Here is a 14,375-nt window from a genome sequence, read left to right as displayed (position 1 = left end):
TGTCAAAATTTAAGGGTTTATGCTAATTTGAATGGCTGGGATCTCTTCTCATCAAATATAGGCCATTGTTAACTCACATGTACTCCGTGCCTTACTAAGGCATCTTTGGCTGGAATCCTTGTGAACACTGAACACTGCTATTAATAAAAAAAAAGTTGACTTTTATCGGGACTCGTTTTGAGCGAATTATACATATAATTTTCCTTTTTAAACTAGGCATTTTTTATGATTGTTCTCAATGATCCCACCGTGAAGTTGCGGCCAACCGAGTTGATTTAACCGAACCGGTCCACAACATCCAACACAAACAACAATATATCTTTAATGAAGCTAAAATCTTAGATTAACACCATTGGATTTCATAAATAAGACGTTATGTGTAAAACGAAAAAAATCGAGAAATCAGTAGTTGAAACTGAATGTGCGCAAGGTTAATTTGAGGAAAAGAAGGTCTTACACTATAGGAGGATACACACACGTATATATAGATCCATATGCAATCCCGCAACATGACATTTTTTTACAGAGCCAAACAGTTGTTAGTTTTCTTATTCTGGTAGTCAATCTGTAAACCAACAAATAGTATTGAAGCTGAGATCATTGTAATAATACGAGACTTACTGATACGATTCATATATCTTATTGTTCATGTATTGAGCAAACTCAGAAGCATACACAGTTCCTTTGTGTGTCTTATACTCATCCCACCACTTCATAAAACTACTTGCCTCCAGGAAAATATCTGGTGACACCGAGTAATTTTTGATCTCACGCATCACATAAGCCTCAAATTCCACCAACTTCTGCCCGATGTTGACTGACGCTTTCCTTCGATACTTCATGTCTCTTAACGAAATGAATGCTTCCTCCACATGCGCCCAGAAACAAGAATCCTCGGTAAGACTGGCAGCCCTATACCTTTTTCCATCACTTAGTTTTGAATTCTTCTTGTCTTCATCTGACCACTTCTCTAACAGCTTATAATGGTGTGATCTATCCTCCATATAGTTATGCTTGCCCATTCTGTAGTATTCAGCTATGTCCAGTGGCTCGACCATCCTTCTGTAGGTTGTCCCACCGTAGAGCCAACGCTTTCTTAAGTTGGTGCCTTCTTTTTGTGGTATTTGATCCTTCTCTTCAACAGTCTTCTTCCAGAAAGCGTTAAGAGTACCGCGAATCTTCCGAACTTCTTGGCAGCTACGCTTCTCAATATCGTTGGTCGGATTCTTGTAGGCATCATAGTAACCCCCTTGTGTTTTCCTAGTCTTCATGTACCATTCCATATATGTCAAGCATATCTTCGTATCATTTAGCTTCTTGGTAGCCACATTAGCATTCACCATTTTCTTCCTTGTAATCATCTTTGTTTGCTTCTTTTCCATCTCTCCAATCTCATCATCCGTTATGTCATTCAACACACCAGCTTCCTTCAATTGCAATGTGATTCCCGCCCTCAACGAGTTCAAGTTGAATTCGTTGGGTTCGGAAAGCCCACGGTACAACACCTTCTTTCTTACCGAACTCCAGACGTTTGCATAATCATAAATTTGCAAGTTACATGCGTTCCATAACCTCATGGCATCTAGAACAAGCAGGATCGAATCCTGATCTTCAAAAGTCGTGTAACCACCTGATTCTGTGCAAAATAGGTAGGTTCCAAAGGGCCTGTATGGAGTATTTGAAGAGAAAAAACTGGCAACAGGATCCTCCTTTGCGACCACATTTAGAAACCTGGATTTCCATTGTGGTCGTTCAGCGATGGCACCCTGGAAACTTGCATCACCAATAACGGGTGAACCAAAAGTTATACAAATTGGCCTTTAAACGTACATGACTTTGCTCAATCTTTCTTCTTGATTTGTTGGGTGTTTTTGTGTTAAAGAAAAATAAATTTTGTTCTTTAAAATTGAAAAAAAAAAACGACAGAATTACAAATTTTGTTCTTTAAATATAGTTGATTTATTGATTAGGTCCTTTAAAAAGTTTGCTTTCACTCGTCGTCCTTTAAAAAACAAGTTATCTTGATTTTGTCCTTTAAACTAGCGTCGTTCAAAAACCCAGTTAAATGACAGCATGTGCATAGCATGTGATGGGCAAAATAGTCATTTCACCCTCAACTAAAAATATCCCTTAAATATAAAAACAAAATAAAATAAATATTAACTATTTAGTGGGGGTCACTTGCTTTTTAATTATAAAAACCTAAATCTAAAACAAATAATCCTATAATCTAACCACCGTTTTCTTCGCCTATTGAAAGAAACAAAATTAGGTTAAATAAAATCAACCTGCTAATCCTTACTTGTAGCAACGTATTGAATCTGGAGGATGTACGGTTGCCTATCTTTGAGAACTACTTCGATCGTGATGAGTTGAACTGAAATTGATTATGCATTTGGTTAGATCTAGTCTTGTAGATACGCAACTCGGTATCCATATGTTGTTCAATCCGATGTGATTCAATTAATTGAGAAAAAAAAAGCTAGTGTTAGGGTTTGGGAGGTTGCATCGCCGTCGAGTCGGATAGACGTTGCATAGTGATGTAATGGTGGTGGCTCGCTGGGTAAGGGAGTGGTGTGGCGGTATTGGACAGAGAAGAAAGGGACGAGGGGAGGCGAACCGTAGAGAGAGAGAGAGAGAGATAGAGAGAGAGAGAGGTGGGGTGCTGTGGTGGTGTGGCGGTGATGGCAATGGTGATGTTTAGAGGGTTGCCGGAAAGGATTGGCAGCCGGAAGACTATGGAGGTGGGTTGTTTGGTGTCATAGATGTGGATGTGGTGGTGGCCGGCAACGATGGTGGGCTAGGATGGTGGTCCACTTTTATTTTATTTTGTGTTTAAATTTAAGTGATATTTTTAGTTGACGGGTGAAATGACTATTTTGCCCATCACATGCTATGTATATGCTGTCATTTAACTGGGTTTTTGGATGACGTTAGTTTAAATGACAAAAATCAAGATAACTTGTCTTTTAAAGGACAATGAGTGAAAATAAACTTTTTAAAGGACTTAATCCATAAATCAGCTATGTTTAAAAGACAAAATTTGTAATTCTGTAAACTTAATGCCTAATAGACAACTCATGATGCATAGAAAACATGCAAATTGTATATATATAAATTTTTAGCCTTTTGTATGATAGTATAAGTGGTTTTCAAAAGCCATGTTCTAACCCATAAACTTTACTAAAATAAATGACAGAATTACAAATTTTGTCATTTAAACATATGCGTTTTACGGATCAAGTCATTTAAAAAGTTTACTTGCAGGTGGTGTCCTTTACAAGGCATGTTTGTTTGATTTTAGTCCTTTTGACTAACGAACATCCAAAAACCCAGTTAAGTGCCAGCATGTGAAAAATATGTGATGGGTAAAATGGTAATTACACGTTTACTAAAATAATTAAAAAACTACTTAATTCTATCAAAGATAAATAAAAGGTGGACCCACCTTATAACTTTATCTCTCTCACCCCACCCATTACAGTTCACAGTTCACATTTGTTCTTCATCTTCAAACTAAGAGCACGTTTGGGATTGAGTTTGAAAAATGCTTATTGACTTTTTCAAAAAGCCATTTTAAAAAGCCATGATTTGGGGTTTTTGGAAAACTTCTTTTAACCCTTGCAAAAAGCTAAAATAAGAAAGATTTTTGTGATTGCCAAACACATTTTAATTTATTGACTTTTTGAAAACACCAATAAGTCAATAAGCATTTCTCAAACTCAATCTCAAACATGCTCTAAATTAAACCTAACACCACACAACCACCAAGAACATCACAAACAACCACCGCCACCACTATCTACAACCACACACCAAGCCTAAACACTGACTTGAGTTGCATGTTCCTGGTTTGAAGAATCGGTGGCCATAACCGCTGGCCACCACCGTCGGTGACAACCACATACCACCACCACAAATTTCACCGGAAGGGAGACCAGTTCAAGTTCGATTTTCCAGATTTAGGAATGAGTTGGTCTGTAACCTCTGGTTTAGTCCGATTTAGGTCCAATTATGGGTCTTTTTTGCCATAATTTGTTATATTCTTTACAAAAATTGGGGGAAATCGGAGGTGGAACGACGAGGCGGTAGAGGTGGTGTTTGGTTCAAAATCAAGCTTGTGATACTATTGATTTGTGCCGTCATCCTGAAAACACCATATCAGTTGGTGATGTTTTAGGCTGAGGGAGGTTGAGGTGCTGTGGCTATGTGATGGTGAAGGATGGTTCCAGATTTAATATTAAGCAGATGGCGGCAATAGCTTAGTTCACCGTCTTAATCAACCCTCCGGGGGTGGTTTCCAGAATGGCAATGGTGGTCGGAGTGGTGGTGGCGGTGGAAGAGAAAAAAATTTTATGTGAAAATAATGAGTGGTGATAAAGATGGAGATATATTTTGTTGACTATAATGAAAATAATGAGTGGGAACCATATTAATTAAAGAGTTTTTAAGTTTATGAAAATGTGTAATTACCATTTTACTCATTACATGTTTTTCACATACTAGCACTTAACTGGGTTTTTGGATGTTAGTTAGTCAAAAGGACTAAAATCAAACAAACATGCCTTGTAAAGGACATTGTTTGCAAGTAAACTTTTTAAAGGACCTGATACATAAAAAACATATGTTTAAAGGACAAAATTTGTAATTATGTCAAAATAATAATCTAAAATGTATATGTCCTCTTCTTATTGATCATTGATATTGGATGTGTTAGCATAGGTTTTTAGATGATATTTTACACAAGTTTTTAATTTTATAAAAGTAACTAGTGTTTTTACCCGGCGTGTTGCGCTAGGCAGGTAGGTAAAACCCGGATGGTGACACAAGCGTCGTCGGTCCCGAGTGTTCAGTTGTTAATTTGATGTGAATTTGGTCGGTTTTAGTTACATGCTTTATGATATCATACTAAAAGAAAAAAATATATGAAAGTTGAGGTGACCAATGAGGTAGCGTTAGTTGGTAAAACTTGGGCATTAACAAAACCCGAGAGTTGTCGATCCTGGACGTTGAGGCGACGAGTCTACGCAAATTCGGTTGGTTTTCATCACATTCATTATGGTAATGGAACTAAAAAAACAGATGCAAAATTGGTATTCAGTCGGTTTTCTTAATGTTCGTTACGGTACCAAAACTAAAACAAAACGCGGCGAGTCTACACGAATTTAGACGGTTTTCGTCATGTTCGTTACGATAACTGAACTAAAACAAAATAAAAGGAAAACAAAATTGTAATTCCGTCAGTTTTTGTTGCGTTCATTACAATATCGGAAGTAAAACAAAAACAAAAAAATGACACCAATATGGTGTCGTCAAGTGGCCCAATTAGAAGCTTGATGGCACCAAAGTTTACAATTATACTGAACTACATAATATAATTTTATTTAACTAAATACACAAAAAGGCAGGTGGACATATCATGTAGTAGTATGGCTTATGTAAAAACTCTTATCAAATATATCAAACCCAAAGGACATGACTTCCTCTATTCAACCCTTACCCAAAGGACATGACTTCCTCTATTCAACCCTTACTATTATCTAACCGGTTTTAAGTTATAAAAGTGAAGGTTTCATTTAAAAATGATATAATAAGATAAAGATTAGTAGTCTCGTATAGGGTGTGCATAGTGAAAAACCCGACCCGGTTGATGACCGACCCGACACGATAACCGATATAAAAAGAAATCAGAGACCGAATCCTGCACCGGCAATGATAATCAGTTATCGATCTTCATCTTTCCGGTATCTCGGTGCTTTTTCAACAAGATTGAACCAGAACTGAATCAAGTTCAATTAGCTGATACAAACTCTATTCAATTAGCTAATGATTTATACATGCAAATAGGTCTTTATGAGGTAAATTTTCTTCATTTATCTTCAAGTTAGATTATCATTTGTCAAAAATTTGAAGTGTGTGTTGAAATTGATGCACAATTCTTCCTTGTTACTTGATTAGTACTATATGATTTCACAATTTTGGCGCTTAATTGATCATCTTAAGCTTGATTTATTGCTTGATTTTGTACGCCCACCAACTGTTTGATGAAATGCCTTAATAAACAACTAATTCGGTAATGAAATCAATGAAAAATCTGATTAACTAATGAAAGTATTTCATCAATGAAACTTAAAAGCTAATGGAAATTGAACATAAAGAAACCAGAAAAAAAAAATTCAAATGCACCTAATAACTAATGCAATAAAAAGTAAGCAATCAAAGGTGTTCTTTAAAACGTCCGGAGTCGACGATTAATTGATCTCTTGATTACCCGGGCATATTGGACATATTTTGTGATGTCTTAAAAATAAACCTATTCCATTTTTCTTCATACCCGCATTGGAAACTGAATAACAATGCTTGCATCTTGCTTTTACCATCCCGTCCTCATCAATTAACTTCTCAAAGTCGGTCCACACATTATAACTTAATCTTTTGTTAACATTCATTGGATCCATCTATGTAACATCAACAACAAAAACAAACAATGGATTAAATTAAAAGAAATACTTATTTAGAATCTAATTTAACATATCCTTATTAACTCTACAAATACTTAATTCTCTGGCTCTGCAAATATGTGATTGTAGAATGAATGTGGCTTATGCAAATTGCAATTTATACAGGAGGAGGGTCCGATTTCTGTTAGGGTTATAACTGCATTTGAATTTTTTTAGGGATATAATATTAAGGATTTTAAAATTTGAAGGAATATTTCAATTTGATATATCATATATTTATATACTAGTTTGAGACCCGTGTATTACACGGGTAATAAATAAAAATTTTAAACTTTAACCATAAAGTGAAATACAATCAATAAAATGATCATATATTGCTAATACAATTATAATTTACGTTAGAATTAAAGAAATTACATATTTAAGATTACAAAGATATGTTAAAAATAATTAAAACCTTCCTTGTAACTACATTTGTGATTGTATTGGTCGGTATGCATTGTTTATCAAAAATCAAAATCTTTTGTTCATTTATGCTTGTAACTTTTGATAAGGTAACATATATGTCTGCCTATAACTCTTCTATGTGACATATAAGGTTCTTCAAGTACATACCAACCCTAGATTAATGATAATGTATCAATGAAACCAACAAAAAAAAATATTCATGCACATAAAATATCATACCTTTTAATCAATTAATATGATGTCATTTGAGATCATCTGCTCATGTTTATAAAAAAAACATGATTATCTCAAAAACCAAGTTACCTGAACGTTGTTGATATAATCATCTTTAGAATCTTTAGAATTTATGATAAATTTGTCGGCATTAATATTGTGTGTGTAACAAATTTTTAATTGATTTTATATTTTACAATTAACAATTGTATAATCAAGCAACATATAAAACTGAAAACCTATAACAAAATGATTTGTTTCATTTCATATGAAATGTAATTGTCAAGAAAATGACAAAAACATCATCATCATCATCATCATCATCATCATCATCATCATCGTACTCAGTATATCCCACCAATAGCAATGCTATGGTAGGGTCTGAGGAGGGTAAGATGTAGACAGCCTTACCTCTATCCCATAGGGATAGAGAGGCTGCTTCCGGTGAGACCCCCGGCTCGATAGTAGTTTTGCATCAAGCCTTGGACATAAGGCACATAGCACTCAATCATCGGGACACCGGCTGATTGGTGCATGTGCCCTTGTCTTTCGGCTATCAACGCCACCACATGATGCCTGATTAACCTTCCGCCACTTTTAACGTTATTTTCACGAGATTAGTAAAATAACGTCAAAATTAGTGCAATTTTACTTTTGCCCACCCGAGGGTTCACACATATATACATTATATGCGCGCACCGCAAGCAGGGCGTAAAATGACAAAAACATACTAACCTTAAAGCCACGTTCAAATAACAGTGAGTTAACAAAATATTAGAAACTTTAAAATTGCATAGAGTGAAGGTAGTCATTCTTATTTACAGTATTTGAAAGTATTATATTAGAAATACTTAAATCTGAATACTAATCCTGTGTTATTAGTTAATATTATAGGAAGTTGTTGGATTATCTAATTAACCGATATATATATATATATATATATATATATATATATATATATATATATATATATATTAACAACTTATAGAAAACAAAAAAGAAGCAGAGATTTCGGATTTTATGGAAGCATAGTTAATGAATTTTAACTGGATTAACTATTTTTTTAAATTAATGTGAAAATGGAATATTTCTTGAAATGAAATGATAAGCATGATTAAGTTATAAATAATAAAAAAGAAAAATAATAAATATTTCTATTAAGTTACATTATAATATGTGTGAATCTTAATAATTTTTTATAACATATTTTAATAATAATGTGATGACTGTAATTTGTTTTTTAATATTCTATATATAGCTTTATTATTTTGAATATAAACCACAATAAACACTTTAATTATGTACAAACCAACATGTAACCCAGTTCGTTGTATTTGTACAAAAATAAAACTAATAATATTTGAAATTATGTAAGTAACTAATGAAAACGATAACTAAGCTTTCAATATCCTAAATGCTTTTGGAAAACGAATATAGTGGAATGTGATTGAAGCAGATTTTTTGATTTAAATTTTTGAATGCTATTAATTATGTAATTTGTCTTATAAGACATATTAAAATAAATATATTTAAATGTATAAAAAATATAAATCAAGTCATAAAATATATGTTTATGAAACATTTTGGTTTGAGTTATGCAAGAAAATATTAAAAACTAAATATTGATTTCTTATTGCTAAAACATTTTATACTACACAAAAAAGCCATATAAATAAAGGATTAATATATTTACCCTTACAAAATGACATATAGTTCATACAATAAATCGCTATACATATGGATTATAGTTATAATATTCAACTTCAATGATTTAATGCTAAACACCAAGATATATATAATAGGTATTCTCCATGTTTGTAATATTTAATCAAAATGTTTGGAGAGAATTAAGAAAATACACATTTTCTTGAGTTCAAATGCATATGAGAAAATTATTAAATCCAAATTTGAAACAATCTTATATAAAAAATATGCACTATTGCTTGAATCCCAGTTTAAAAACAATTTATAGTTACCATGCAAATCCAAATTTTTCGATAATGATGCATCTTTATTTTCTGTATTTGCAATTACCCGTGACTTTAAAATTTTATTTTGCAGACCCGCAACTTCAATTTTTATATTTCCTTATTTTCTTATTTCACCATTAATGTTAATAAATGAATCGGTTAGAATTTACATTTAATAAAAAAATTGGATTCATTTATTAAAATGGCTTAAAAGATAAGGATCATATATTAAAATTGGTTGAAAAAAAATGTGACGAGTGATATAAGATTGACAAGTGACAAAAGTTGTAGTCTTTTATTAGAGTAGATAGATAGATTATTCATGTTTGCAATATTTATACAAAATATTTGAAGAGAATTAAGAAAATACAAATTTTCTTGAGTTCAAATGCATATGAGAAAATTATTAAATCCAAATTTGAAACAAAAAATTATGCATTGTTGCTTAAATCCCTAAATTTAAAAACAATGTATAGTTTACCATATAAATCCAAATTCTTCGACAATGATACACTTTTATTTTTTTTATTTGCAATTACCCGTGACTTTAAAATTTTATTCTAACAGACCTACAACTTTAAATTTTATATTTTCTTATTTTCTTATTTCACTATTAATGTTAATAAATGAAACGGTTAGAATTTACATTTAATAAAAATATTGAATTCATTTATTGAAATGACTTAAAGATAAGGACCACATATTAAAATTGGTTGAAAAAATATGACGAGTGCTATGAGATTGACAAGTGATAAAAATTGTAATCTTTTATTAGAGTAGATGGATATTTGAAAGATTTCTACGAAAGTTGATATATTTAAGTTACATTAGGATATCTTTTTCCCCCTTTATTTAAGGAGCTGACAACTACAATGCATAATTCGTGCTACAACACTACATGTTTGCATAATATATTTGTTTTTTCTTTTTGAATTTTGGATTTGAATTTTGAAAGCAGATTGGATAATCTTAAAATAGTAAATTACATATAGACTTTACGATTTCTTTATAGTAAATTACATAATATATGTGTTCAGACCGTTAACACCCTTTTTACAACTTAATCACAGCTACCTTATTACCCATATATGCTTTTACGACCCGTTCACATGTTTGAACTTGAAGTATGGTAATGTGTTCGACAAAAATAAATACACAAGCCGTTCTTAGGCTCCATCAATTTCAACATACAAGCCATCTTGAACATGCAATGAAAATGTTGAATTTGACCCTCAAAACATTTTCCATACACAAAATCAAATCCAAAGACACAAAGTCAAAACTCAAAAACCATTAAAGTCAAATTCAAGAAACAGCCTTAAAAACATTAATATTCGACCCAAAATCAAGTTGACAATCAGAAGAAACACCCTTCGGTTTTCCATATTCATCCACATCCACCGATTATTCACCTTGGCATTCATGTTACTCGGTTCCGATTTCTCACAAATTTCTACAAAATAAAAAAAATTTATATTAATAAAAATAAATACATCAAGAATCAACATAACGAAGTAACGAACTACATAAGGATGTTTCTAGTGTATATACAACTTACGTTTTCCAATATCGTCAAAGTCTGTTGGGCTTTCAGTATCGTTTATCTTCTTGCTTGATGAACCAATCCGATCCTCGGTGCATATTAATGCCTCAACAAGAGGAGAGGCCAACGAACTTCTATACGGTTCCACAACTCTTCCGCCGGTACTAAAAGTGAACTCTGAAGCAACACTAGAAACATGGATAGCTAGTATATCTAGAAAAATTATAATGGATGATAAGTAAATTTAATAGGAAAAAATAATTATTATTTAATTAACATAGTAAATGTACCTTTCGCCATTTTCGCTACTGTCGGGTATTTTGAAGACAAAGCTTTCCACCATTGTAGAATATCAAATCCCTCGTAATCAGGCTCCTCGATATCGTCAAGGTACTTCTAAAGTTCTGTTTTAGTTTCATACGAGCTAGAACCACCAGCCGATTTATACCGACTAAAAAACTATCTCGAGTTCGTCTATTATAAATTGAACCGCTTTCCCAACCCTTTCGTTAAGTTCCTCTTTGGTCTCTTTCCTTTTTTTCAGCCTTAAACACACACGCAAAGCCAAATGACAGAACACCCAATTTCGACTGAGGATCTAGTATAGCAGCAAAGTAGAGGATGTAATTTAAACCCTTGTTGTTAGTCCCCCAATATTTGTCAAACTTATTCTGCATCGCATCAGCCATAAGTCTTGATTCCGGATCTATACCTTTCATGTTTCTTATATGAGTGTAGATATCCATCATTTCAATATAAAACATGTTAACAGTCACATATTTGGTGGCTGAAGCGTTATTGGTTTTATGCTTAAACAATTCTAATAAATTTCTTAACTTTCTCGCGTAACTCCAATCTGTAACTTTAGGAACGCCATCACGCAAATTGTTTCTATAATTTGGGTGTGCCAAATCAAAGGCGTTAAATGCCTTTTCAATTTTTTGTGCCCTGTCCAACATCTTATATGTTGAGTTCCATCTGGTAGGTATATCTAAGCATAACAGTGCTTTGCTATCAATCTTTTCTGCCTTAACACATTTTTTAAAAACGTCTAGTCTTTTAGGAGAATGTCGGGTATACCGAATTGCGTTTCTTATCCAATCAATAGGCCGAGATGGCTGCATCACGTAACCCATCTTTCACAATGAGGTTGATAATGTGCGCCATACATCGGACTTGCATATATCTCCCGTCGCCTAATAGGTTGGGTAAACTACCTTTTACAAACTCTATCGTCATATTATTTGCTGACGCATTATCTAGTGTAATGGTTAAGATGTCTTCGATTTCCCATTCTTTTAGGCATTGAATCATAGCCCTGCCTATGTTTTCTCCTTTATGGCTAGTGATATCCTTAAAGTTTATTAACCTCTTGTGCAACACCCATTTGTCATCCATAAAGTGAGCCGTGACACTCATATAGTTGACATTTTGTATTGACGTCCATGTGTCGATGGTTAGACACACATTCCTTTTACTTTTTGCAAAAAAAGACTTTAGCTTCGCCTTTTCCTCTAAATATATATTCCCAGAGTTCCTTGCAACGGTGGTCCTACTGGGTACTTTAAAGTTTGGATTAAAGGTTTGTAATAGCCTTCTAAAACCCACATGCTCCACAAATGAAAACGGGAGCTCGTTGAGAATCACCATCTCAGTTGTAGCCTTATTGGATGTTTCAGCACATAATTTCCAACTCTTGACTTCAACACTATGACGTAGGCTGTCGCGGTGTACTCAAACAATTAATTTTAAGACTTAAATACCTATAAACTAGTATGGGTAAGTAAGGTCGTCTCCACAGAGACTCAAGGAAAGTGCAAGTTCAATATTACTAATTTAATTATTAACTAAAGTGGACAGACGATGTCAAGCGATTTTTAGAAAAGATTACTTAAACTAAACAATTACTTAGGAAAACTTTGTAGACAATATTAATAAAAAGCATTCATTCTAGGTTCGGGTAATGTGTTCTTCAATTTAATCCCAGATTCACTTGTATTGATTGCGCAGTAATTACTAGACCTAGTAGTTTGATTGTGATGACAAACGATACCCTAACCGAATTATTGACACAATTGAACTCGATCTACACAATTACCAATTTATGTTCTATGATAGCTGATTAAATAACATTAACCGATGATTCTTCATTCAATGACACAAGAGCCTAACCCTAAATGTTGATGAACAAACCAAACAAGTGATGTACTAGTCAAGAATCGCAAAAACAAATTGTTTAAACAACCAAGCAATCAATTGAACAAGATAAAAGCAATAACTCACATCAAGTTCATAACATTAAGCATAGTAAATCTGGTCTCAAGTGGAATTACACAACCCTAGCCTAGAACGAACACGAAAGTTTAGCCGAACATCGATATATTATGCAAAATACTTATCTTTGATGAACATGCAAACCTGGAACTGATCGGAAGCCTTGGAATGATGGAAAATCGCCCTAGAACTCCTCTTTTACCTCTGGAAGTCGTGATATGCCGAATGGTGGGGTTAATGGGTTGATATAAGGCAAACCCTAATTTTTTCCGACTTTAGGCATCTTCGCGTATCGCGAAGTTGCCCCCTTGCATCTTACGCGAAGATGCATCTGACTTCATACTAAGATTCGTCTCGTTGAGAAACATGAAATTCATATATTATGGATTCCCTAATTCCCTTTCTGGTAACCCATCTTGTTCAGTTTTCACTTCGGCTTCAGGTTTCTCATCCAATCCTTTCCTGAATCCTTCTTAACCCTCAATACATGTTTCCCCATCCTTCCATCTTCTCGAGGCTTGCTTAATCTTCATCTGGATGGCTTTGAATTAGCTCGTTTAAGCTCCATAACTTCCAATGTCCTGAAAACACATAGCAATGCTTGAAGTACCAATGTTCATTCATTTATTTACCTAAATATAACTAATTAATATATAATAATAACTAAATTTTACGCAACCATCACACTACCACCCTCATATCATTATTCTTTTTTAGGAATATGTTGCTTTGATTTTTATGGTAATCCGGGTGTTTTTCACATCTCTTGGAGTGTCGACTCACAATCGGGTCTGCCACCAAATCAGTCGAGCAATGCTTGCATCTTGCCCTTTTGTTCCCATCTTCATCTTCAAACTTGTTAAAATCAAGCCAAACAGCAGATCCTTTGGTCATCTTAGAAGTTCTAGACTTTTTGAAAGCTTTCGTGTTCTTGGAAGTAGACGTTTTAGATTTCTTTTTTGCATTTTCTATTTCAACAGGTTGTGATTTCCTTTTATCTCTTCCGTGAGATTCATCGCTTGATAAATTTTGAATATTTTGTGACTCCATCTATTATTGCCCAGGAACAAAAAAAACCAAAGTTAAATAATATTTAAAAAATTTTTAACTAACAACTTGCTAACCAAAATATGTATTAACCAACCGCTTCATCATGCTTTTGTTACCCCTAAAACTAACAGTTTCATTGTTGGTTTTTTAAACTAGCTTTTGGTCAGTTGGTTTCAATATTTTCAAACCGTAATGAACAGTTTGGTTTACGGTTTATACTAAAAACCAACCGTATAAAACCGAACCGGAAGGTAAGAAATTATTATAATAAAATCTTGAGATATTTCATATGATATGTGTTAGAACAATTAAGTTTAAATTGTTTTGACTCTCTTTAAGGTTTGGTAAATCAAAATTAACAAACTTAGTTTTCCATTCTCAATTCTCAATGTACTG

At 33.3% G+C, this 14,375-nt stretch overlaps 2 protein-coding genes across 2 annotated transcripts; both read right to left on the bottom strand.

Moving 5' to 3' along the window:
• Nucleotides 1-578: 578 nt before the first annotated feature.
• On the bottom strand, nt 579-10,955 carry LOC143584430 (senescence-associated carboxylesterase 101-like). The gene is made up of 4 exons (XM_077066493.1): nt 10,946-10,955; nt 10,671-10,868; nt 10,439-10,565; nt 579-1,818 (listed from the first exon to the last, which is right to left on the bottom strand). Exons 1-4 carry the CDS (start codon nt 10,953-10,955, stop codon nt 618-620), a joined length of 1,536 nt encoding a protein of 511 aa, XP_076922608.1. The 3' UTR covers nt 579-617.
• A 209-nt stretch (nt 10,956-11,164) lies between these two features.
• LOC143584429 (zinc finger BED domain-containing protein RICESLEEPER 2-like) lies at nt 11,165-11,791 on the bottom strand. Its single transcript, XM_077066492.1, has one exon. The coding sequence runs from the start codon at nt 11,789-11,791 to the stop codon at nt 11,165-11,167; it is 627 nt and encodes a 208-aa protein (XP_076922607.1).
• Nucleotides 11,792-14,375: the final 2,584 nt, after the last annotated feature.

The sequence above is a fragment of the Bidens hawaiensis genome, unplaced genomic scaffold (genome assembly GCF_021521415.1).
Source record: "Bidens hawaiensis isolate Kalapana, Puna unplaced genomic scaffold, B.hawaiensis_p1.1 tig00033124_1, whole genome shotgun sequence".
NCBI lineage: Eukaryota > Viridiplantae > Streptophyta > Magnoliopsida > Asterales > Asteraceae > Bidens > Bidens hawaiensis.
The sequence above is the reverse complement of the archived record's forward strand: the minus strand, read 5'-3'. Positions and strand labels throughout refer to the sequence as shown.

Bases quoted from the DNA above. Each gene is read 5' to 3' on its own strand.
- LOC143584430 (XM_077066493.1), bottom strand. The intron at 10,566-10,670 runs GTAAGTTGTATA...TTTATTTTGTAG, and splicing joins CTTTGACGATATTGGAAAAC to AAATTTGTGAGAAATCGGAA. The intron at 1,819-10,438 runs GTTTTTAAGGCT...GTACGTTTAAAG, and splicing joins ATTTTGGGTCGAATATTAAT to GCCAATTTGTATAACTTTTG.
- LOC143584429 (XM_077066492.1), bottom strand. From the start codon at position 11,791: ATGGGTTACGTGATGCAGCCATCTCGGCCTATTGATTGGATAAGAAAC.